This window comes from Pseudochaenichthys georgianus, chromosome 6, assembly GCF_902827115.2.
Source record: "Pseudochaenichthys georgianus chromosome 6, fPseGeo1.2, whole genome shotgun sequence".
NCBI classification, from domain to species: Eukaryota; Metazoa; Chordata; class Actinopteri; order Perciformes; family Channichthyidae; genus Pseudochaenichthys; species Pseudochaenichthys georgianus.
The window spans coordinates 32,163,798-32,190,422 of record NC_047508.1 but is presented as its reverse complement, the minus strand read 5'-3'; the positions used below and the strand labels follow the sequence as shown (position 1 = coordinate 32,190,422).

Sequence of the window (26,625 nt, the reverse complement as noted above, 5' to 3'; positions counted from 1 at the left end):
GTCTGATGATTGCATTACTGCTACGATGTGCAGTCACAGAACTTAACAGATGTGCAGTTGGGATCAAAAATCTTGTGAGTAAATCATTTATTTTAATGTGTAAGTATAGTTGTAACTCACAGAAATAAATTCACTCCAATTGTTTTTCTAAATTGAAATGTATATAAAAGTGAAAACCCCAAAAGCTGCAGGTGCATGTCCAGAGAGGGGAAACAAATACAAAAGCCAACCTGGAAACAGCTCCTGTCAGTAAAATTAGTATAGAGAGGCGAAGTCCCTCCCTTTCCGGGAGCCTCCATGGGACCCCGGAAGCGTAAAATTATACATTGAAGTCAATGGAGAGAGAAAGGTTATCTTTTGATCCCGTTTGAATTGTGCCACGAATGACACATATGATGTTTGTCAATTTAAAAGAATATTTTGCAAGTCAAAAAAATTAAAATGTGTCGTAAAACTGTGAAGTTACACATTTTTTTGTGTGAAACCGCTGAGTGAACTACAGGTCTCTTGGTCTCGCACAATACGCGTCACCATCACAAAGATGGCCGTCACGTTAGCAAATGTCACCTGTTTCTTTCAGAATGAGAATAAAAGTATAAAACGAGGTGACTACAAGTCTGGACACGTTGAGAGCTGTACATACACGAAAGGGGAGTTATTCGGTTCTGTAAGAGCAGCGGGGACCGGCTTTACAAGGGTTGTGGTGAGTAATATGAGTGCAATGTGTAACGTTAATGTCAGCTAGCTAACATTAGCTAACAAGGTACACTAACGTGTTTTGTTTCAGTAACTAGTTTCTCCTTTAGAACTTCGTGGTCTCTGTGTATGCTGTGGATAACATTAGTGTTCACAAGAACAAGGTATACTCCTGTGTTTTGTTTTAGTTGCTCTTCAGATTGAAACGGACAGTTTTATATCGACTATACTGTATGTGTGATCTCCTTTTACATCTCGTTGTGTCGTTTGAGTTTATTTGCTGTGTGTAGATTCAAGGGTTTTGGTTATCTTGTCAATTTGTTTGGTTATCCAGGCACAGCTGTGCGTGACTCCCTCGGGTATACTGGTATGTGTTTTCCTAATGTAGAGAGCATTGATTAATTAATAAACTACACACTGAGTCTAGATCCTGACCAAGTCCTTTTTTATTGTTGATCAAATGTTTTTCAAAAATGTATTCATACACATTTAGAAAAATACAATGTACAATCACAACCAGTACAACACAAATTACAAAAAATACAGAAAAAACAAACAATAACAACAATCAGACAAAACTATGGAAAAATAACCCCTCCCACCCCAGATCCGGACCATCCTTGTATTATTGCTCATTCAATCTATTATAGCATGCTAACAAACATGGTACTTACTTTATTTGTACAGATCTGCATGGGAGGCGATGGCGCGATGCAGAGCGCTGTCTGTGATTGTGCACGGGGGATGTACAAATGCAGCCACGCTGCAGCATTGGCAATATGTGCCATGTGGCAGATCAGCTCCACAGATGTTGAGTGCCAGTGGAGGAAGCCTGGCACTTCCAAAGTAGTCCAGCCGGTGTCTCAACTCTACCAACAGTGAGAGGAGACATACAACCCACTGGCCAGAGACATCGCCACTCAGGATGTAGACTGGTTCAGGTCTGCACTGAGGGGCGCACAGTGTGGCGTGGCATGGCATGGCTTTTGTCACCTGAGCCAGAGCCGCGGCCTCAACATCAGGCCATTGTCACCGTGCCGGAGCTGGTGAAGGGGGTCGGGGGCTTGAGGCAATTCTTGCCTCAATGCGACTGAGCAGAGACCAGCAAGCTGCCATCCAGACAGCCACCGGAGGACAGCGGACAAAGTGGCAATTACACAGGCGGGGCAGGTTGACAGCCAGCAAGTTTGGTGCTGTGCTGCGGTCGGGACTTTCATCCACTCCATGCGCGTCCCTCATGAAGAGGGTGCTCGGGGGGTACAACTTGGACGGAGTCATGGCTATCAACTGGGGGGTTTTAAACGAGGCCGAAGGGGTGAAGGCTTTTGTGCAGGCCTCTCAGGAGACAGTGTTCGAGTCTGGTCTCTTTGTGAGTGAGTCGGTGTTTTGGGATCATCCCCCGATGGACTTGTGCAGCCATCTGCCCTGCTGGAGGTGAAGTGTCCACCATCATTATATAGGATATATATATATATATATATATTTGTATACATATCTGTAAATTGTATAATTTTATTTGATTTAAAAGTATTTTTGATCTCTGTCTATAAACACAAACTGAGTAAGATTGACAATAAAGTTGACTTTATTGTATATAAATATATATATTCTTTATGAAAATAGTTGACTGTTGGAGAAATGAATCCAAATGAAACGTTGGACTGAACTACAACTACGCCTTTAAATCTCTACGGACTGTTTTTCAGTGGGATGGCAAGTTCCTATCTTTAAACATTTATTAGTTTTTTCTCAGAACAGATCTGATTTTCTGAAGTTAATTTAACTTTGCCGACCATGTAAGGTCATTATTAAAAAGGTACAATCAATTTGTTTAGGGTTGAATAAAATAATGATAAACATTTAATTTGGATAATTTACTGACAGAATAAGAAACTCAATGATGCTCTACTCACCTGTTCCTTTTTATAAAGTGAAACAGTTGAAACGATAGATTTAGTAAACTTAAAAACAACCTTCTCCAAAAGCTATCAAGGAATATACCTAATACTTGTTTTAGAACTTTATTACATATTTTTATATAAATAGTTTGAGTGATCCATAATTGACAGAAGCTTGTGTTTACACTGACCTGTCACTCATATATTAATGTCTTTGTAACTTCAGTAAACCACGACCTCACTCATTTCTTTCATCACGGTTCAGTAAACTAAGTGACACATGAACCAGTTTAATAATTATAATAACGTAGGATTGCAACTCTTTGAAACTGTAGGTGGCTCTTAAAAGAGCCGTTGTGTTTGGGTGTGCTGGTCTCAGGTCAGTCTAAGCCCTCTCTCGCGGATGCGGCGGGCCATCTGGATGTCCTTAGGCATGATGTTGACCCTCTTTGCTTGGTTCATCTTACTGGGGGGCAGCTACATGGATGTCGGTGCAGTCCACAATCATTGTGCAGTTGAAGGCAGAATTAATGTATTATCGACTCAGAATGAAGCACAACTTCATACAACACATTGACTTTATTTGTAATTGTGTAAAAAAATAAAGCATTGATTAGCAAGCAGGACCTGCAGGAACAGAGCACGGTGATGGATGGAGCTGGGAAGAGAGAAGAATAAAGAAAACAGATCAACTTCATTATCGGATATTAAAAATTCAATTTCAAAACAAGTTGCCGCTCCTACAGTTTTCTAGTATGTAAAGATGATTTCACTTGACCTATGCACAATATCACACTCAATACATGTGTGTCTCTGGGGGGTGCATTGTGCCTTTGATGTATATAAATAATATACCATAACCAAATACTATTACGTACAGTGGAAATCAGGTTGCCAGAGCAGGTCAGTGTGCATGTTCCTCAGGGTCTCAGCAGTTACAGGTGAGGTAAAGAAAATAAAAGAGAAAAAGGTCAGTAACAACACTTTGAAGTAACAACACTGAATAATTATCTCTTTTAATAATGTTCTCTCAGTAATCACTCAACTACTGTCTTTCCAACAAACAGATTGACTCACTATCATCACGATGAAACACGTCCAGAAGAATGGACCACAGATGGAAATTAGCTATTAGCTATAATCTGGCATATTGCATCTCTTCTCTTTGCTGAGATTAATGTTTTTGTATGCATGGTCCTTCTATAAATAAATACATGTCATGCAAAGCTGCCTGCCTGCCTTCCTTCGACTCTCCCTGAACTGCCTGATCTTTTAATGTTCAATGTTAACCATTTGAGCAGATAGCATTAAGTAGAAAAGATCGCAGATGCTAATCTGCCGTTAGCCTACCTCCCGCCCCCTTAGCACCTGGCGATAGGTTCCTCTTCAAATGTTTCAGAAAATACTTAACATCATGACTACTCTTACTGTTTAACATTTGGGTTCACTTCATGTTAAGGCTAATACAAATGACAAGGCTAAGTAATGTGATGCTAACTAACGTGCTCGCTACTAGCTATGTAGCTAGCTTGACTGTGTTCCATGCACAACATGTGTATTACCTGAGATCTCTGATCCAGCGACTCCTGGTCCTTTCATCAGACGGGAAGCGATAGAACGAGCTATGATCTATAAGTATGATCACTTATGTGATTGCAACCTGGTACAAAGCACACAGGCATCTTGTAAAAGTGAATTTATTTTTAGCAATCTCTTATTTATTGGAGGGAATAAATCAGTTATGAGATCTTCTTCTTCGCTTTAATTACGAGTCGCTCGCAACCACTTGGAGCATTATCGCCTGTGACATCACTTATGCGAGCCAGAATGGGATTTGGGATTTGTAGTCTTTGTAGTCGCGTATTTTTCATAGTCTTATATTTCAACAGTTTTACGACAAAATATGACTTTTTTGACATGGAACTTATTGTTTAAGATTGACAAACATCATATGTGTAGTTCGTGGCACAATTCAAACGGGATCAAAAGATACGTGTTCTCTCTCCATTGAATTCAATGTTAATTTTTCGCTTCCGGGGTCCCATGGGCCGGAAGTAGATGGGCGTGACTTCGCCTCTCTATTACATGGAATCCCTCGATCACTAGAGGGCGCCACCAGTTCAACCCGGCTTAACAGTTCAACCATTATTATTTCAATACAGACTTTGTGTTTCATCTACATCGGGAAAATCTGTAAACACTTCATTTTACAAGTCTTACATTTCTTCATATAATTTTTTTATTTACTAGGGACATTTATTGGACAGAAATAGGGTATAAGACTGTTTGAAGCAGTGTTTCTCAAAGTGGGGGGCGCTCCCCCCTGGGGGACGCGCAGAGGCATGACAGGGAGGGCGGGGCGCGAGAGGACATTTATTTATTTTTTAAATCATAATTTGAAAAATTATTAATTCTAAAATAATATTATACAGTACAAGTACGTCTGGGCCTCAGTGTTTCATTCAAGCTCTGCTCTGTGTGTGTGAGGAACAAGCCATTTTGTGTGCGTGTGCGAGCGAGAGAGAGAGCGCACCAGTACCGGAGATCGTTGTTGTTAGCTTCTGGAGCTAGCGAGCTAGTGGCCGGGTCTCAAATGTTTTGGTCACGATTAATGTAAACAATTATTTCCGAGGCACACGTTTATATGATCATTATAGTTATAACAAAATGAGAGAATACATGAAAAACAGGTATGAAATACTATATGACAGTAAAAAAATAAAGTTTAAAATGGGAGTGATTTGTAAAATATCCATAAAGAAATAGTCAATCTGTTTACGGTTCTGTTTCAAATGGGTGTTCAGAGATGTATCCTTAAATCTCTTGATTTTGCTCTCAAAGTGCACCAGATTGATGCTTTTAACTTCAATATTTAAAAAAAAATCCCCCGGACCCCCCTATGTTAGGTCCAATCCCCGCTTGTAAAAATAAAATAGCACTTTACCCCTGCTTACACCTATATGTCGTGAGCTGATTATCGAGCATTCATTGTAACAGTGGCGGGTACACTGTGTATTTGCGTGGGCAGTGTTGCAGTAGAAAATTCCACTGTAGCGACCGGTACATTAATGGGAAACCCTAAATGTTTGAGCACCCTCTATGAAACGTCAAGCTACCCCACAGCACCCCCAAAATAAATCTCTGGTGCCGCCACTGAGCCTGCAACCCCGTTTTGAAGAAATGTGCAGTGCAAAACAGGCTCATGCAGCCACTAATGCTGTGATAAGACACACTTTTTTGCCAAATATCAGCATTTTCTTTCTTTTCATTTTTTTGCACAGATTGCAAAGTATTATAACTTATTGTTCTAGCAAAGGGATTGCATAGTTGTATTATGTATTTATTTTGTTGAGCACACAGACTTATGGAGCATTGTTTTATTATCACTGTTCTAAAGGAATGTTCACGTTCACATTGATGTATTTTTAATAAATGTTAACTTGGCCCATTACGTGACTATTTGTGTCGGGGGGGCCCGACTTTTTTTTTTCTCCAAAGGGGGGGCCTGGCAGAAAAAGTTTGAGAACCACTGGTTTGAAGTAAAGTCAGTCATTGCATCAGGTTAGCTGTTAGCTTGTCCGCAGGAACACATTAAATGTAACATCTATGAAGAATTAAGCTTGATTGATTACATTGATTACAATCAAATTACACAGTTCTTTTCAGGAAGGTTTCAGGAAATTGCAATTTATTAAATAAAACCTTTATAAATTACTATTGATCACTTCAGAGACTGAGGTGTTCAAACAGTTTAAGACCATAGAAACTTGAATTTTGAACTCAACATTTTATTTGTGTTCATTGCTAAGGTTATAAGACTCTAGTGTGTATAACAAACAATCATTATTGCATGTTTAAGTATTACCAGTATATAAGCCTGGTTTTGCATTTAAGGATCAACCTTTTTTGTTATTGCTGGTGCAGTCTTCATCAGTCTCCAGTAGACAGCAATGCAAAGCTGCTGACTCTGACTATGAATGATGCATGATACAGCCTGCACAGGCTGCAAAATGTCAGTTCCTCCACTTTAAAGCAAGTGGGAAAGGCAGGGTGCTGCTCCCTCATGTTGACCAAACCACTCTGCTAAATCATGTTGCTGTTGCTGAGTTTGGTCCACTCGAAGATGTCCTGCTCGCACACAATGTCTGAGTTGATGAGCAGGTAGCGGTCACCCACGCAGAAGTGCTTTTGGCAGGCGGCACACTTGAAGCACTCCAGATGGTAAACCTTGTCCCGCACACGCATCGTCATCTCAAACGCTCGAATCCTCTTCTCACAGGACGCACAGAGACCGTCCTGACCAAACAGCCTGAATGGACGATGAGACATAAAGATTATACTGAGAAAAAGATGGAAAACTGGATACTTTAAGGAGTCCATGAGTCTCCATTTCACTGCGTTTACATCTTTTAGCCTGACTTTATAATACATGGTTTTAAATCACTTCATTACATAAAAGACAGAATAAAAGAATCATTATAATAATTATAAATGTCTTGAATGCTTGGGCTGCACCTTTTATAAGACAGGCCCACAGGATGAGGTGATCCTGCATAATGCAAAAATATTTCTGAAAACTACCAAACCTCAAATATGTGTTGCAAACTTAGCCTGGTTAGTAATCCAGCTGTTCCCTGAATCATATCAACATGTTTGTATAAAATGGAGAGTGTTTCCCACATTTCTTAAAGGGTGAGCTTGGCAATATTATATATAATAAGAGCTTATGTTCAACCTAGTAAGGAAACATGTCACGTGTTGTAACAATGTGGCTTATTGATGTTTTTTAAATAGTTTAGTTGAGTAGACAACAATGGAGGTCTAAAATGGCACAGAGAGGAATATCAGACTTTTGATATTATGCATTTCCTTGTTGGCTTTTCATTGGATTAAATGTGAATACATGCCTGCTACAAACAACCTGCATTTTAAAATCAGGATCCTACGACATTATTGGACCAACCTGAGGTAGTCTCTCCGACAAAGTTTTCTCCCCAGCTTGAAGTAGAGGCGGCGGCCCACCTCCCCCAGTCGACAGCCACACAGGTCGCAGCTCAGGCAGTCTTCATGCCAGTACTGCTCGATGGCTTTCAGGAAGAACCTGTCCCCGATGCTCTGCTGACACCCACCACACGTCAGCTGAGAGGGGGGCATCTGGAGGACTTCATCCACCGGCTCCCTACAGATAAAGACAAATATAACATTGTAGGGATGCACCAAATGATTGTTTTCTTAAATACTCAATGTATGTAATTACTTTGTTAACTAGAAACTGATTGGGAGATTATTGTTAATTTGTTCAGATTTTAAGAGCAGCCCAGACTGAGGACAAAATGATCCTGCACTTCCATTTATCGGTCCACTAATTCTAATCTGTCCATTACATCCGTATTCAATTGCAGTTTGATGCCATCCACCTGAGGGAGCCATTGGATATTATTAAGTAATATAGCCAAATAACAAATTGTACGTTATTAAAGGTGGGGTAGGTAAGTTTCAGAAACCGGCTCGAGATACACTTTTTGTTATATTCCATGGAATGCTCTTAACATCCCGATAGCAATGAATATCTTAAGTGCTTTGACAAAAAATGTCATCTGTAGAAGCCGTAATACTGTAAAAAGTACAATGGATGGCCTACCTGCCTGTCAGCCTTCCATCGGGGCACAAACTTATCTCGTGCCCTCATTGGTCATGTGCGCGTTCGTGTGTGTTGGAGGAGGGGCTCTATAAGGAAGAGGCAGATTTTCTCCGGTTGTGTATTTTCAAATTCTAGCGATCTCGAGCTGGTTTCTGAAACTTACCTACCCCACCTTTAACCCCTCAAAACTAAAATGTTGTTTACTCCTTAAAGGTGGGGTATAAATCACTTCAGAAACACTTGTATTCCATGGAATGCTCTTAACATCCTGATAGCAATGAATACATTAAATGCTTTGACAATAAATACATAAAATTCATCTGCGAAGCCATGGCGCTGTAAAAAGCACGACCAATCATCTGAGCTGGCCCGGCTAAAGTAACTGGATGGCCTACATGCCTGTCAGCCTTCCATCTGGTGCACACATTTATCCCGTGCCCTCATTGGTCATGTGCGCGTTCGTGTGTGTTGGAGGAGGGGCTCTGTGAGGAAGTCTGAAGGAAGGGGCAGATTTTTTTCGGCTGCGTACTTTCAAATTCTAGTGCACTCGAGCTGGTTTCTCCATTCTTACCTACCCTACCTTTAAGGCATTACGTTTGTTAAAATCATCTTATTCTATATACAGATATGTTCTGTATCGGTCTGTTCCAACTCTTGATAAATATATGATGGTTAGTGAAATAATCCAACCCAAGAACCCTTCAATTCATCAAATGCTAATAATCAACATGACTTGTGCATCATCTCAAAAGTTGACAAAGTAGTCAATCAATACAGTATAAATTAGAATTAATGTCTGTGTGTTTGATTGTTTCAATAAACATTTTATAAGTATTTACCCACTGACAGGCAGCTGCTTTTATGGGAGAAGACCTCTAAATGCATTTTGCCTCAAACAATTCTTTATAAAATAAGCTGGGTTTAAATACTGTAACACTTCAGTTGTTCTGGTTAACGGTTAACTTTTTGTTGCCAATACTCCCATTATACAAACATTTCACAATCTGCCCTTGGACATGTTCTGGATAATTGTATCTTGCCCCAGCTGGAGAATCCTGAACACATGCTGTCAGCCATCTGCTGATAATGCACGTGAGACAGGCTGTCACAACAATGATGCCTCCTAAAATATATAGGCTGCATCAAACATTATCAAATTATACATAATCTACTTACTCATTAGCTTCCATGGTCTTCCTCTCTATAGCAGAGGACATGTCTCAGATATGATGTCCAGCTGGGGTCCACACCTGTGCAGCTGAATCAAAGACACTTGCTCTCCAGTCTCCAAGACGCCAGTGCAGCCCTTTATTTTGTTAAATGAACACAGTCCTGCAGAAATGGCCGAAGACAAAACAATTTCTCTCTGAGCTAAGCGATGATGGAGGACACTGTCATCATTTCCTGAGGCGATCACCCGCGGTGACACTTGCATGACTCTCAAGTCTCATCCTGCAGCGACTTCTCACACTGTCAATGAGACTGCAACAATCGGATCTAAAATGTCACTTGTGATGATCTCCGTGTGGGTGCGTGTTTTTAAGTGATCGGGCTGCAGAGACGTTCCTCCTCCGGTCCCGGTTACTGAGAGGCAGCAGCAGCAGCATCGTGTTTAAATACGTCGGGCCCCTCGCTCTCTGCTTTCGTTTCCCTCTTCCTGCTCACGACTGTTTGACAATGGGGGGAAATCAGTCTTAAAGCGACAGCTAAACCCGGCTGGTCTGTCCGGAGGGGGGTTGGGTCGTGTCTGAGACTAATGAGTTCATTATTTGCTTTGCTAATGAAACGTGCCGATGGGTCAAATGATAACGAGTGGCATGATTAGTAGGCTACATGCCACTCGTGTATTTTCTCGGTAATTACAGTGCCTCTCATTACTTTCCTTAGAAAAACAGCAATTCAGATGATAGACTTTTAGTATGGCCCACTTTCTAATACATATTCATTGTGTTGCAAACAATGTCTCAATATAGGTAATTTACTAGGAAAGGTATTACTTCACACTTATATTTGAAAGTTAAAATCATTAGTAACTTTGATTTTAAATACAAAACACGTGTTTAACTTTATTTACTGCAGCATCAGGTCTAAAACCACCAGGACAGTTTCATCCCATAGGCCATAAGACTGTTAAACGCCTGAACTCTTGAACGTATAACATTCACCTGTTTGCAACTCACATATTTCATATTGGCCTAATATCAATATTCTAATTACTGTATAGACTATTCTGCACGGTTTCTATCATATTCTGTTTCTATGATATTCTATTTTATTTTTATTTATCTGTTTTATTGTGTTGCACTGTTGGAGGAGCCTGTGACCTAAGATTTTCATTGTCATAACTACACTATAGCTATTCACACATGAAAATAAAAGCCTTGAAACTTGAATTTTAAGCACGACCACACAGTTTTCACACAGGTGCTATTTTAACCTGAAATGTCCTTGAGAGAGAGAAATAACATAAAAAGGTACAATAACGTATACTGTATGTATACAGTTTTTTTAGTTAATTAGTTACATTCTACCACTGTTAAGATCAGTTTCCAATATATAATTATTCCGCCTCTATGAGTTTAACTTATTTTTCAGAACTCTTGTATTACAGGGTCAGGGTAAACTGATAGAGGAGAGAAAATAAATTATATTAAACAACCCCAAATAAGATTTTTATGTTGTCTCTGTAAGAAAGAAATGAATGATATTTCTACATAGTTTTTGTTCTCACACAGCCTTTCCTTTTCAAAACCAGAGCTGCTGTGGGCTATTCCTCTTATCTGCTGCCAAGGCCTCAGGAGGGGAGGGACACAGGCAGCAGTTGGACTGGGCAGAGAGATAAAGCACCTCCAGCAGCCACAGTCCAGACACTCAACCAGATGCAACCGAGGAAGATTGCAGGAAAACTCTAATGTGCATCCCTGGGCTAGACAGTGGTTGAGGCGGTGTGGGGCTCTCTGGACAGGTACCAAGCAGAGAGGGCCCAGGAGCAAGGTGAGCATGCTGTGCTGTGGCCAACACACAAAAAAGCAGAGCAGCTTAGAGATAAAACTCTGAATACATATCCTCCAAATGAAAACCTTTCAAGGTTTTCTCGTACTGTCTCAACACAACAGCACAGTGCAAGAGCTCTGGTTGCTTATAGTCCTAACTAATAAAAATGCCACAATCTTTAACGCTAACTTCTCCAATAGAGAACTCAACACAATGTCCACTCTTCTTCTGATCTTAAGCTTTTCCTTATGTCACAAAACCTCCCTTAGTGGAAGCAAATTGCCCATTTTTCATGGATAGGTTCAAATACCAATTTTTGTATTAGCTTTTAAGGACCTCTTGTACATATTGGCATACAAATGTATATTTGTAGTTCATTTTTCTCCCTACATGGTCTTCTGGAGCTTTAAGTGGTATCACACTGTTTTACTCATGTTCAATTGTTAGCCAAGCCCCAAACGTGCTCACAAAAAGGCTAATATGAATGTCTACAAGCACTTTGAATTGCCTTGTGTTGAAAGTGCTATATAAATAAACTTGCCTTGCCTTGCCTACAAGATATTTCATAATTATTATACATCCACTAAGGAAAATTAGCTAAGGAATGGATCTTGTAGAGAGTTTTTTTTTTTTACTGCTGTTTCTTAAATATAATGAACTTTCAATGTAAATGTCCTAAATAAAAAAAGATAAAACAGCAACATTTTGATCACATGGCATATGAGCTTTTGTCAGCACGGGAGCTATACCACCCTGCATCATTATCAACAGTCTTCTGTACGATTGCATTAAATGTATTTTTGCATAATTCCTTGTTGAAATTCAGCTTGACATATTAGTATCCTAGAATTGTTGGCATCTTAACAGTGTTTGTTTGCACAGAAGTCTTCGTACACGTAACACAACTGTGGTGTTTGAAAAGCTTATTCAAAAGTACACATTGGTACCATGAAACCTCCACAGTGTCATGTGATTGCAAGGCTGAAGAACACATTTATGATAGATGAGAAACAAGCAAAGAGAAAGTCAGTTCTGATAAGACACCCAAGTCATCCACTACTTCCTGTGGAGTTGACTGAGAAGGCCCAGAGGATGTGCAACTGGCAGCAGAGATGGAGCTTTCCTGGGGGTTGGTGCACACTGCCTTCACATTCCTACCCACTCCCTCCCATGCATGATGGCACCACCTCTCAATGCTCTCAGATAGACGGGGTCGGCTCCAGATGGTTCAGTATGATACAGTCACACGCTTACAGCGCACCATAAAAACACGCTTGTTGTCATTAAGTGGTACAAACCCTTATCTCTGTTTTTAGTCTTCCTAAAATGTCACCGAAAGCTGGTGCAAGCGTCATGGTCTCAATTCTAAAATGTCTAAATATGTAATGTTATGTCATGGGCCACACGTGCACACGATCAGTTTTTCCGTGTTGATCATCTACTATATCTATTATGTCTATCTAAGGTAGAATTTGGGGAGCAAACGGTTAAAGTGTAGACAACCTTTTTGGGAAGTGGAGTCACTCGTGTCCAGCTTCCTGTTTTGCCTGTTTGGTACTGAGAGCATTATGGAGTTGAAAGCAGTGTGGAATTTGAGGGCAGCTGGAAAGTGAGTGTCAGCACTAAGCAACAGATTCATACTAAAGAGCTATTCCTCATTATTCAACAAATATTGTGGATTTGTTACAAGTTTGTCTACTAAGTATAACAAGGCTTTTGAAGGATGTACAACCAATATCTACCATCTTGCTGACTCATTAGAGATCTTAAAAGATCTCCTAAATATTAGTGGAACAAAGATGGTAATCAATACATCTATACATGGACTATTTGCCCAAATTTGCAGGCCATTTCCTGGTTTAAGGGGACTCTGGATGTATTGTTGACAATTTGATAGCATAAGGCTGTAACAGCAATAGCAAAGCTGACCACTTCCTGCTTAATTTGAAGTGAAGTGATAACTGGAACTGGTTTGCTCTTCTCCCACGGATCTTCAAAGATGGAAATGTTACCACATGGGTTTCAATAAGAGTCTCAAACTGTGGGATTCATTGTACATTCTAAAATGCCAAGGTGTAAAGGTCAGAGGTCAGACGAGGAAACACCCTGGAATTCTTTATAAAATGGCTGGTGGACTGTGTTCAGTGTTGTTGTTTGATTGAAATACAGCAGGCTGTGGAAATTAGTCACTCATTGAAAGGGAGCTTCACTTACCCTTGGGATCCTCCCATAATCAGTATTATCCCTAAAAGAAAACACTTTCAGTGGAACAGTGCAATCAAAACACTGTGCAGCCATGTTAACTGCTTCCTGTATTCGGTAAAACAAAAGAAAGCTGGTCTCACATTCTTCTTGCTCCCTTTTTAAATACTGATGGAAAGTCTGTGCTCAGAAATAAAGTGTGTGTGTGTGTGTGTGTGTGTGTGTGTGTGTGTGTGTGTGTGTGTGTGTGTGTGTGTGTGTGTTGTGTGTGTGTGTGTGTGTGGGTGTGTGTGGTGTGTGTGTGTGTGTGTGTGTGTGTGTGTGTGTGTGTGTGTGTGTGTGTGTGGTGTGTGTGTGTGTGTGTGTGTGTGTGTGTGTGTGTGTGTGTGTGTGTACCTTATAATGGTAAATTAGTTTATAAAAACATTTGCAGAATTTCCACACATATCAGGGCTAGGGGATGTGCATAAACTAAACCTAATCTGTGAGTACAGTTCCACTCTTTCAGTGTTTGTCATATTGCTGAGCTTCACTGCCATATTGCTGAGCTTCACTGCCACCTACTGTTCTTCCATTTATTCAAGTGCTGACAAAAACCCTTATACAATATAATTTCACATCAGAATTGAATGGTTTTTCTTTCATTAAAGTTTACATCAGAGTTTATTAACTTGAAGTCAAGACAACAGAGATGCCGATGGATTTGTGCAGATTGAAATGTGTTTGTTATGTTCTAAACTTGAACAATGGATTAGGGAATACATACTGCACATCAAGACTGACATAACATATATTTGGAGTTAATCTTAGTTCTTGAAAATGCAATGCAAAATGTAATCTCTACTGATATTTGGTCTACTTGTTAATTTGACACCTTAACATGCTTAAGTCAAACTAGGACAGCCCTGTCAACTGCAGCTCTTCAATATACAATTATATGTTTACTATTGCAGGTTCTGTCAGTGTAATGTATATGTATTGTATACATAAAGTGTTACAAGTTGGGCTCTTATTTTCCCCGCATGGTGTGGGATTTCACACTGGCAACTTTGCAAGCAGTCTTTTTGTGGTAAATGTTGCCTTCATTTCTCCAGTAGGGGCAGAACTCAAACGGCCATACATCTTTCTGACTCTCACTTTCCGTTCATTTGTGTGGTCCTCGGGCCCCTGCCTATCTATCCAAAACAACCTTTTGACCAGCTTACAAATGCATTTAATGTACCTTTATTATTCATGGACTATCATTTTACAATATATATAGTTGGATTATAGTATCATTCTGGATGTGTACTTTGGATCTGATTGTTTTACAACCAGCAATCTAATATTTCTCAAATAAGTTATTAAACCTTAACCAATAAGTGTAAATGACAAGCATCTTCAGAAAAAACCAGCCACTGAACTTGAACTTCAAAATAACGTGCAAAAGATAGCAAAGTCTTGTATTGCCATGTATACACACTGTATATGTGTATATGGCACATGGATAGGGCCTTTACAATGTACATTTTTTATAATGTGGAGTTTATGGCATAGTATAGAGATGCCTAATCAAAGCTAATGATTGTGCATGTTTCCTGCCAAGAGGCTGTTGACTATTTTGCCTGACTATAAATATCACATCCTTATGTTTAAATGTGACAAGGTTGATTATTTATTAAACATTTAAATTGATATTTGTGTTATATTTGAAAGTGAGGTTATTATTAATCCTACCTTCTTTCGGGATTTAGTATTTATGGTTTATATATGCAGGCATGTCTTTGACGCCTAAAAACGGAGCTTCGCCTTTATAAAGAGTTTCTCCGTCTTTCGCACCGTCTCAGTTGTCGGTGAGGCCGGCGGGGCGGATCCCACACTAGAGTAAAAGAGAAAATAAAGCAACACAACAACAATAATAACAACTTGGCCGTTTCCTACATTTCACTAGCAAGCTCCCTTCTGGATACATAGCATAAAGGTGGGTACATCTTCAGTCCTGTTGCCTGGGGAACGCGGCTCCCGACCGGCTGCTGGTTAGCACGCGTCGCCGAAGCTACAAGAAAACCGAGCTAGCAATGCGTGAAGATGCTAACGTTAAGTCAACGGTCTGTGCTAACGGTGGTGTGGAGGGCCATTTTACCAGACCTCAGATAACACCGGCGACCTGACCGTATGTCGGGGCTGACTGGTCCAAGGAGCTGGGAGCCGAAGATACAGCTGTGTAGCTGCAGCTATAGGGGACATAATTAGGTTAACTAAGGAGAAATGTGGGGTTCAAAGAGTAGGACTAAAGTTAGCCAGTTGCTGTGATGAATGGGTTTCTGAGGGTGAGGAATATACTGGAACTTGTATAGTTTTTTTATTCGGAAGCTTAATTTCATATGTATAACCAGCGTCAGAAATACATATGTGATTGTGCCTCCAAATCTGAAACACTGGCAACATCGACCTTAATTGTTCTGTAAAAACTATTAATGTAATGTTCTACCAGTCATACTTTACTGTAACGTTACTGTTTTGTTCGTGCTATTAAATCCCACCTCAATCACTTGTATCACTTTCGTTATTCCATTCGTTAAAATGTTTGCTATTCTTAATACACAGGAAATCTCTGTGATATTTGAGTCGTGGGTTCTTTGTCATTCACTTTATCTAGGCCCACTGTATCATGCAATCTAACATTACTTCATGTAACACTTACCGTTAGTTAACTCATTGAATAATCAGGACACTTTTGAGAAACAATCACAATCAATTGGGCTTTTCTTTATTTTTGTTTTCATTTCAAACTGTTCCCTTTAGATTTTGGACTGTTTATGAGTTTGTGATTTTTAACAATTGTATCTACAGTGTTGACATTTTACATATCATGCTGATTACACTTATGTCAAATGAATCCTTTGTCCATGAATTTAAGTTATTTCTAAATAGATGTAGGCATATCATATCTATGCTATCGCCATAAGTTAATTTTTCACATTTTCATCTATAGATGCCCTCAGCGATTAATGCAAACGGGACCATGCAGTCTGCCAGCCCAGATGTGGGATCCGCTCCAGGGTCAATGGGTAATTTTGCTGGACAGCCTGAAGTCATGAAGCAAGTGCTTTGTGTACTCGACAAGAAGGTCCGCAACATGGAGAAGAAAAGGTGAAGCTTTTGTTCCAGACGCTTCCTCATAACAACATGTGGACATGCTGTTGTGTTTAATGTTGTGGCATGACATGTGTCTCACTCAGAAGCAATCTGTAACTGATATCTGAAGTGCCCTTGAAAAACTAAATCACTGACGAGAAGATTATCTTTACTTTTAATATGTACTAACATATTAAGAATTTGCTGCATTTTGGATCTTCTGTTACAGAGTAAACTGGACGACTATCAAGTCAGGAAGGATAAAGGGGAAAATCTGAATCAGGACCAGCTGGTGGGTGCACTGAAGCCTTATAATTCTGTACATTAGCACGAATAATCCTGTCATTCTTACTTTTTCCTTTGCGTTTTATTAGGAGGCCCTCTCCAAATTCCAGGAAATCATGCATAACTTAGAATTCGGCCGAGATTTGCAGAAGACGTTCATGACACTGGGACAAGATGTAAGTATGACATTTTTAGTTTTTGTTCAATTTCACCTCAAGAGTGATGTTGGACCTGACTTATAGTAACTTTTTGTGGCTCATGTATATTATCATTAGATCCAGAAGGCGGTGAAAAAGACTGCGCGGAGGGAACAGCTTCAGCGGGAGGAGGCCGAGCAGAAGCGGCTGAAGACAATTCTGGAGCTGCAGTTCTTGCTGGACCGGCTGGGAGAGGACGCGGTGCGGCAGGACCTGAAGCAGGGCGTCAGCGGATCTCTGCTGACGGATGCAGACCTCGCATCCTTTGATGAGTTCTATAAACTGGTGGGGCCAGACCGTGACCAAAACATCAGGTAGAACTGAGGCATTGATATCTAGATAGAGTTAATATGAAAAAAAGCTTTTTTTGGTTGTTGTAAACAAGAGAATCTGTATCTTATCACTTGCAGGTTGGTTGACCAGTACGAAGAAGCATCGGTGCACCTCTGGGATCTGCTGGACGGGAGAGACAAGGCTGTGGTTGGAACAACGTGTAAGTGACATTTAACTTGGAGCCTATGATTGTTTGCGAGCAGAAGACCTTGATATTTTGGTTAATGATTGCTCAGGCTAACTATTTCGAGCACACCCAATTTACCAGCTCAAATGTTCTGTATCTTCAAACAGAAAATGAACTTCATTGATAATCAGTTAATCATTAACTATATTTTACGATGATGGTGATAGAACATCCGCGGCACAAACAAGCGATCTGAAGACATTCATTCAAAGTAATAACAAGTAGCGGCCCTACTGAAAGGTAACATATTGAGTTAGCATAAAAAGGGATGCATTATTTAAGTAATACTTGCTTTATTAAGATTCCCAGCTGGTGATGACAATTGTTGGCAGAACATTTAGTCAGATGGTTGGTGACACAGCAGTCATTAGCAAGACTTTCCATGTGATGAAACTGTCTGCAAGTAATTTCTTGGAAACGTTCAAGTAATCCCAAAATAAGTAAGCTAACGCTCTGAACAAGACCTTCTTGTTATAAAGTACTGTAGGCTCTATGTTAATGTTAATGTAGCCCAGTATATATTGTATTTTGTGAATGCAGCATGTGTGCAGTGTTCTGATGCGAGTAATCAGGCCTTGGGGAAATTGATGTTTTGCATTCTCAGCGCTCTGGCCTCAGGGCTGCTGCATTCTGCTGTGGGCCGAGCCAGAGGGCTGCTCCTGACTCAGCAGCGGGGGGGCAGGGTGCCAGTGGCCTGTGGTTCCACTGGTCAGATCTCCGGAGCCACATTAGGATACTTGTGACCCAGTTCACTGTAGTGACACCAGCCAAGGCTTTCCCCTCAGTGAGGAGGATGTCTTACTTTGTGACTCAGGCTGATTCTTTTTAAGGCAGCAACAGACAGCTTGGCCTGAAGCATGAGGCAGTGGAGGAAGTAACACTGACCTGCTCTTCCTGAACAGCTAAACGTGGAAAGGCCTGAGCTAGCTTAAAGGCTTGATGGGTTTTCTAGTGAATGAAGTAATGGTTGTTGAATGACTTGGTATTGATTGTTAAAGTAGCATATTTCTTATCGATTTAGTCAGCCATTAAGGACATTTAGGCCCTGGATTTCTTTGATCATAAATTAGTTTTTAGTTCATCTTTTGACTCTTCCAGTATGGAGATGTATGTATTTAAATGTTTTGGTGCTTTCACATTCAATATTGTTGTTTTGGGGGAAAAGTGATTTCCCTTAACATTCGTGCATCCATCAGGATTAAGCAAAATATGTCAGCAGTCACAGGGTTGCTTGCTTTTGTTGTTGGATAACTCGCAATTACCGTACTTTTCGTACTATAAGCCGTTACTTTTCCCCCCATTTTTTTTGTACAGCTAACGGCCACTAGGGAACCTCCTAAATCTATGGATTTTACAGGTAAAATTAACCACCTTTAACACTATGGGCTCTATGACCGGTCCGCGCCCGCCACCTTTAAGCGGCGGGCTCCAGCAGGAAAAGTTGGAGGCCGGAAAAGAGTGAGACAGGTAGCGCGCCAAAGTAAAAGTGGAACCGAGAGACAGAACGAGAGCAAGGCAGACGGACAATTTAGCTGCTGCGGCTTATATGCAGGTGCGCTTTATAGTCCGAAGAGTACGGTACATCCGATCAAACCATACCCACACTGTCCTGATAAAGCTTGTCTTTGATTGTGAGTCGTTAAAGGAAGGCTCCAGTCATTAGATAGTTAATAAAAACTTCAGTATTTAGTGAAACATTATGTTTAAACCATACCCTGAAGAAATCAGCGATATTCCCCGGTAAATAATGATTTTATAGCTCTTTTTTTTAGCAAAACCTGTATATTCCGTCAGGCAGCTGCCATTTTTGCCATTTTCAGTAGTCACATGATCCGAAAAACTAGATTGTGTCGTCATCTATGCGTTCACTTTGTAAACACAGAAACAGCTCATTCGATGAAAACATGGCGGAGTATTTGAGTTCGGACTCGTCAGCTGAGGAAGAAGTTTAGAAAAATAAATTCCAGGCGGTCTTACTTTGAATTATCACTATAGGTATTCATTCCATCCAAATACAACTTTAAAAAAAAAAAAAAACATACTCTGTTATCCTCTTAGGCCCCACGGACCCGGTTCCGGGGCCGAAATCGCGTCATTTGCAGGAAACAACGTCTAAGGAACCTTAATATTTAATAAACTATGACTATTTTATATCCATATAATGGGGAAAAAACTAATTTAACTGATCTTTTTCATTTTTTTCTTCAAAAAAAACAGTGAGCCTCTGAATTAGCCCAGAGCGAAAAATGCTAACCTATTACTGCACCGAAAATCACTCCTAGCTCTCTTATTACTTATCCCAGCTGCACATCCAACACATCGTTTATGATCGTAAAGACACAGAATCTAACGGTGCTCACCTCACCACTGAAAGATACAAACTCGCGACGTTATCAACAAAGCGTACATCAAAACAAGTGGCGCTAGGTACTAACATGCGCTAGGCTAACATGGCTTACCTTCGTCTTTGCCTGGTCTTCAATGGCATTACAACGATAAAAACGATGATGTAGATAATCCATAGGTTAATATCCAATGTGACTGTGTCCCCTTTGAAATGTTCTGATAATCTATAAACAATAAAACTGCAATCCCGTTATCTGCTGTCCGCTCTGGGTCCTGCAATTTCTGCTTCCTTACGTAGTAAACAATAAGTAAAGTCTGCTGCGTAATGTGCTTACACTGGCTGGCATTGGCAGTGCACTGCATCCCCATTAAGTAATGGTTGATTAATAAATCCCATTTTATGTTTCATCATTCTCTCAGAGTAGTCGTCCGGAAACTTGAAATGTTCGCTGTGGATCTTTCGGTTCGGGCCGAGCACATTTCGCTAGCCACTGCCTCCGAACGTACTTCCTACGCTTACCCGTTGGCAATAGATGGAACCGAGCATTCCGTGGATTGTTCCTATCCGAATTGTGGCAATGTTTCGCGATACAATGAGGCATATTTCAATAGAATTGTGAGTAACTAGAGTAAACAACATGAACAAAGCACATACGTCAATTTGTCCTCGACACCAAACGCATAGTTCACGTCACTTCCTGTAAAATAAGTCATGTGACTCGTCAAAATGGCGCCGCCCACAGGGTTGATGTTATTTCGGTAATTAATCAGCTTAAAATCACTGATAACCTCATCGGATTAAAAAAAAAAGAGTGGCAGAGACTGGTCTGTTTTATCGGAGGATAATTATTTAAAAATGCGTGTCATGAGCATTGCCTCCCTTTAAACTTGGTATTTAATTTTGTTGTGTGTCATGCATACAATGAAAGTTTCAGACTAATTCAAAGCACTGTATTTAGTTTGATTGCTACAGTGTGCTGTGTGTGTAGTCTAGCTAGCTGAACACACAGCAGCCTCTTTCGCCTCGCCTCCCCCCAATACCATGTGGACCTGACTTTAATTGATGTTTTATTGTGTGGATTTCTTTCCAATAATGTGCTTACGATGTAATTCCTCTAATAGACAAGGCTCTGAGAGAGACTTTGGACCAGGTTCTGCTCAGTGGGTACTTTGACCGGGTTCCATCTCACCAAAACGGCATGTGTGAAGAGGAGGAGGAGGAGGAAGAGGAGGAGGAGGAAGTGGCAGCCTCGGCAGCAGCTTCAGCCGTAGCTGAATCGTCAGAAGCAGAAGAGCAGACTGCTGATCCAGGTACTAACTAGTCTCTGAAGTCATGCTGCATTAAACTCTATTTTGAAATGCTAATGTAATAAAGCAACAATAAAATCAGCACTGCTGCATTCTCTAAATAGTTTTTCTCTTTACAGAAACAGAAATAATTGAGGAGTTCACAGAGCCCATTGCTGTGGAGACGACAGAGGTGAGATACATTTCCCCCTTTCCAGTCAGGTCTCGGGGCTACTACTCTTTCCTAGCGTTATGCTGATAGTTTCTTCTTCCCCCTGTAGTTCATAAACAGACAGTTCATTCCCGATGGCACATACAGCAGCAGTGAGAAGGAGCAGGGGGACGAGTGGACCACGGAAACAGAGGTATGCTGCAGGGATGGTTCTTTCTGGGATTTGCATTTATTTATTCATCTTGTGTTGCTGATTTTTTTTTTTTTCTGATTTTAGCTATGATTGCATTCTTTAATATATAAATATATATTATTATTTTGTGTTACTTTGTGGTTTGCTTTAACTATTTATTTTCACCTACTTTTGTTTGCTTTTTAGTTGATTAAAGTTTAAGGAAATCCCTTTTTAAAGTTCAATACATGCGAGGTTTTCCAACTTCAATGACTATTCATGTATATATTTTAATGTCAACATTTACATTACTGTCAATATTGACCAATTATTAATCGTGGTTATAAATCTGCAGCAATAACAATTACATGTCATTATCAGCTTTGAAGTTTAAATGAACAAACTATGATATTAGTCAAGTTGAATCTTATTTAATGATCTGACTTTAAACCCACAGGTAATATCTATTAAGCACTAACTATACAAGTTGTCTGTTTTTCCTGTATGTTTCTAATTCATCTGTTCTGTCTCCAAAACCCTCAGGCAGCCGCTGCACTGCAGCAGCAACAGCCGCCGCCTATGCAGCCTGCCGTTTTACCTGTTGCTATGGAGACCCACCCCTTGAATTTAGCGTCTCCTGTGCCGCCAAACGACCCCTTGGTCAGGAAGCAGGTGGTAAAGGACCTAATGGCACAGATGCAGGGAACGTACAACTTCATGCAGGTGGGAACTTTGTTCAACACGATTGACTGTTGACATTAGACATTAAGCACGGTGCTCATCACTCCTCTGCTCTCAGGACTCCATGCTGGAGTTTGACGGACAGCCCATTGACCCCGCCATTGTCTCAGCACAGCCCATGAAACCCACTCAGAACATGGACTTACCACAGATGGTGTGTCCTCCAGGTATGGTTATAAAGAGAAATCCAGTTCTGGTGATCTTGTATAAAAACATGACATTTGAAAGCTTGAAATTACTTTTCTGGTTTACTAAAGGTGCAATGCTCAAATCTTCTTAGTTCACCCAGAGTCCCGGCTATCGCAACCCAACTCTGTTCCTGTCCAGCCTGAGCCCACACAAGTAAGTCAACCCTGGAACACTGACTGTGTAGCCATGCTAAATATGCTTTGAAAGAGAATATGTTTTAATGTTTAATATCTGTGTCCAGGTTCCTATTGTTTCCCCAACTCCGCCCCCCATGTATCAGAGTTCACACACGCCAGATCCTCGACCCCCAACAGATACCATCGACCCCATCCAGGTAAACCATGCTCTGTGAAGAGTGAGAGCCCTTCTTACAATGATGGGTATATCATCAGATTTGAGCCGATTGTCAATCAGGAAACGTTTCTTACTTGAGACTATTTTGTTTAACAACAATTGCAACATTTTAAGTTTAAAACGTTTTTTATAGTCCTTTTAAGTACTGTATAAGTATACAAACTGAGAACCAGCACCAGTCCTGAATTCAGTTGGCTAAAAAATAATAGTCTTAATGAACTAAAAGCCTGTAAAATATCCTGTTTGCAAGGCTGTGATGGTAGGTAGCTGTATTATTTAAATAAGAGCCAGGGGGAAAATGAAGGACATGACTTTAGTTGTCAAATATCACATCTTCATTTTCTCTTTTGATCCTGCCAAGAGAATGTAACTTGGAATTTGCATTGTAATACCAGCACTTAAATGATATACGACTTTGAACAATGTTGTGACCCTCTGAACTTGTTTTCCTCTTCGTCAGACCTCCATGTCGTTGTCGTCGGAGCAGCCTCCGCCCCCCACAGCTCTCCCGTCTGCCTCTCAAACACAAGTTTTCCAGCCGGTCTCCAAAGCTCCGCACAGCAGTGGCATCAACGTGAACGCAGCACCATTCCAGTCAATGCAGACAGTAAGGCCCTTGTGATGACACTTACTGAAACATCAAACTTACTCAATAGTTGTTCATGGTATCCAGAAATACTGCTATTTAAAGCATTTTGTGTTTTTAGTGTACTCAAATAGAATGTGTCCTGTCAAGCAGATAGAAATGCATTTCCAGGACTTTGTGCATCACTGCCAGTGGAATAAAAAATATCACTAATGACTATCATTAGGGATTGTTAGTGCAGTCCTTAAGTGTGCTCTCTCATCATATTGCAGTTGTATGGGTTTTAAGTGAAGCCGCTGAATCCAGGAAGTAATGAGTAATGGACTTTACTCCTAATGAGCTTGTTACCTTTCCTCTGGTTTTGGCTTCACTACAATGTGGCCCTTGTTCTCCCCTCAGGTGTTCAACCTCAATGCCCCAGTCCCGCCAGCTAATGAGACAGAGGCTTTGATCCAGGCCAGCCAATACCAGAACAGCTACAACCCAGCCTTCAGCAGCCCGCCGCAGCATCCTACGGAGCCGACAGAGATGCAGGCAGAGCAGCTGCAGACTGGTGGGCACATGTTTTTATTTTGTACTTACAGGATTGATCGTGCAAGATTTGTCTTCCTGACATAAAGTTACCATTAACTCTATTCTTTTTTTTAGAACTTTTTATTTATTCCACAACATACATGGAGATGTACATAAAAGTCACCCCCGCCTCAGTTTACAGTCCACTCAAATCTGGACGTTACTGCTCACATACACATACATACATTACCCCTTTCCTTCCAAGTCTTGGCAAATTATACATAAATACAGACATTCATTTAAATTCTCTGACCTTTCCCTGGGTAGTCGGTACAATTAACTCTATTTTTATTAATAAATACTGTGTTCAAATTATACTGGAGATTGACTTGCATCCGTTTTGGGGCACCCACTATGTTTTCTGGTAGTTGGTGCCTTCCATTCCCAGGACCAGTCAGCAGGCCAGCAGCAGGGCCCGGGCTTCACCAGGCAGGGCCAGTCCTTCTACAACAGCAGAGGCATGTCCCGCGGCGGACCTCGCAATGCCAGGGGGATGATCAACGGATACAGAGGCTCCTCAAACGGATTCAGAGGTAGGAACACATCCTACAGCCACAAACATATCCTTTATTCACCTCATCTGTTAAAGATAGGGCTTTTTGTCATTCAGACATAGGTGTCAATTACATTATGGCTTAAGTCAGACTTAACAGAACCGTTACAGGAAAAATGGCATTGCTGACTTAGATTTTTTTAAATAAATGTTGAAGCCTCACTTAATGATCTTTGTTAGCATGGTACTCCTTCTCACAGTGAGATCAAATGTCCCTATCGATTTTATTATTCATTAGAAATATTTTGCCTTTTTGTCATTTAAAATGACAAGAATTTACAATTATTAAACACTTTTTTTCTTGAATTATGTAACTTCATACTGGTGTTGCTTTTCAGTTTAGGCATTTTGATTACATTCAGATTAATTTAACTGTCTTTTTAACATGTCAAAGTAACCCAGATGCTTGTAGACATTTAGAATTGCATGCATGTCTGAAGGGTCAAAATGTTCAGAGCTTACTTGGTATACATTTCAGGAGAAGCTTTTGAAGTTTCAAGTCTTCCTTCTTTCAGGTGGCTATGATGGATATCGTCCTCCTTTCGCCAATACTCAAAACTCTGGTTATGGACAGACTCAGTTCAACACACCTCGGGATTACTCAAACGGGAATTATCAGAGGGTATGAAAGAAGCTTTCAGTTCTCACACTCTGTTGGCTTTGCTTTCTGTGGGAGTAGTTTCTAACATGTGGTTTTTTCCCCTCTGTTACTCCAGGAGGGTTACCAACCGAACTACAAGCGCGGCGCGGGTCAGGGACCCAGAGGAGTGTCGAGAGGCAGCACTCAGGCGATACGATCCTGAAAAGGCCTTTCATAATGACTGTGACTGACTAACTTGCACCACACTGAAAATTCCAAAACGCATTCGCCCCAGCTTACTCATGTTCTTTATTTTTTTTTGTTCTTTATCAGTGGTATTTTTCCTGTCTCTTAAATCAAAGTAAACTCTGCTTTGGTATTTGGAAATATTAAATTGTTTAAAGTCTGAAACACAAGCTGAGCTGTAAATCCAATCATCGATTTACACATGCCATGAGCTACAATATTCCTGTAAACTTGAAAGATTTCATAAGTTATTTTTTGTATAAAAAAATGCACCTGCCACTGCTGGTCCAACCCTTGGGAGTTTGTTCCCCTTCTTGGTTCTTTACTGTCATTTTGGTTTCTAAAAAACGTTTTTATGTTCAATGAGCTCCCGTTTCCTTGTTTGTAAATTGATGTTGCTTCAAGAGCTTCAATAAAGTTGTGTTGCATACCCATGCTTCAGCCTTAGTTTTCCACTGTACAGTTACTCAATCTGAATCAGTTTAATTTGCCAGATGTGTGGACACTACACATAGAAGGAGATTGTTGTTAATGCACACATGTAGACATGCAGCTAAACATAAAGGACCACTAGGAAGGCCAGAGAGCGCAGACCTCCAGTAAGCCCAATCTTCCACAATGTAAGGTGTTCTTCCTTGGCCCATGATACACACTTGCACCAAGTATCATGAAAATTGAACCAGTAATGTTTTCCTTAGTCCTATAGACATAGAGAAACAAACCAAACTAAGCTCTGCGGTTAAGTTTTCAAAGGTGAATGCACTTAAACATTTAGCTATTATGTTCCTAAAAATACATTTATTAAGTAACAATTAACAATAACATACAATGTTTTAAAATGTGACTGTAAATTATAGTCTAATGATACTAGACTGCACTATGCTGAAGTGAATGATTAGTGTAACACCGTACGTACGTGACGAGTGCACACATTTTTATTTTAATTACTATATCTCATGCTGCCTTTCAAATGTCGTATCACCTGTAATTTGTTTACAGCAACAATAAGAACTTGTGTTGTATTGTATTTTGACTGTTAGGCTAAATGTTATTTGTAATGCTAACAAATCCCTGACAAACTGTTTTATTAAAAAGCCAAATCAATCTAGTCTATTGTCCATGCTGTGGTTGCTAGGTATGTTACCACAGCGTGCTCATTTGGTGCACATGGTTAATGGGCTTTTCCCCCCTAAACTATGCTGACAGGCAGAATTCAAAAGGATCTTTCCTCCTCCTTCTAGTAACACCAGTCCCTACTTTGAAACGTGAAAACTGG

At 40.4% G+C, this 26,625-nt stretch overlaps 2 protein-coding genes across 2 annotated transcripts; one reads left to right on the top strand and one right to left on the bottom strand.

The window, feature by feature from the left end:
- Positions 1 to 6,250: 6,250 nt before the first annotated feature.
- lmo2 (LIM domain only 2 (rhombotin-like 1)) lies at positions 6,251 to 9,913 on the bottom strand. The gene is made up of 3 exons (XM_034084205.2): positions 9,412 to 9,913; positions 7,558 to 7,773; positions 6,251 to 6,903 (listed from the first exon to the last, which is right to left on the bottom strand). Exons 1-3 carry the CDS (start codon positions 9,450 to 9,452, stop codon positions 6,678 to 6,680), a joined length of 483 nt encoding a protein of 160 aa, XP_033940096.1. The 5' UTR covers positions 9,453 to 9,913; the 3' UTR covers positions 6,251 to 6,677.
- Positions 9,914 to 15,262: 5,349 nt separating this feature from the next.
- On the top strand, positions 15,263 to 25,796 carry caprin1b (cell cycle associated protein 1b). Its single transcript, XM_034085463.2, has 18 exons — positions 15,263 to 15,391; positions 16,406 to 16,562; positions 16,776 to 16,840; positions 16,923 to 17,009; positions 17,109 to 17,344; positions 17,441 to 17,523; positions 21,019 to 21,207; positions 21,324 to 21,376; positions 21,465 to 21,548; positions 22,071 to 22,250; positions 22,327 to 22,435; positions 22,549 to 22,610; positions 22,699 to 22,791; positions 23,272 to 23,418; positions 23,797 to 23,950; positions 24,339 to 24,503; positions 25,039 to 25,145; positions 25,240 to 25,796. The coding sequence occupies exons 2-18, from the start codon at positions 16,406 to 16,408 to the stop codon at positions 25,324 to 25,326; spliced, it is 2,058 nt and encodes a 685-aa protein (XP_033941354.1). The 5' UTR covers positions 15,263 to 15,391; the 3' UTR covers positions 25,327 to 25,796.
- The last annotated feature ends 829 nt before the right edge of the window (positions 25,797 to 26,625 follow it).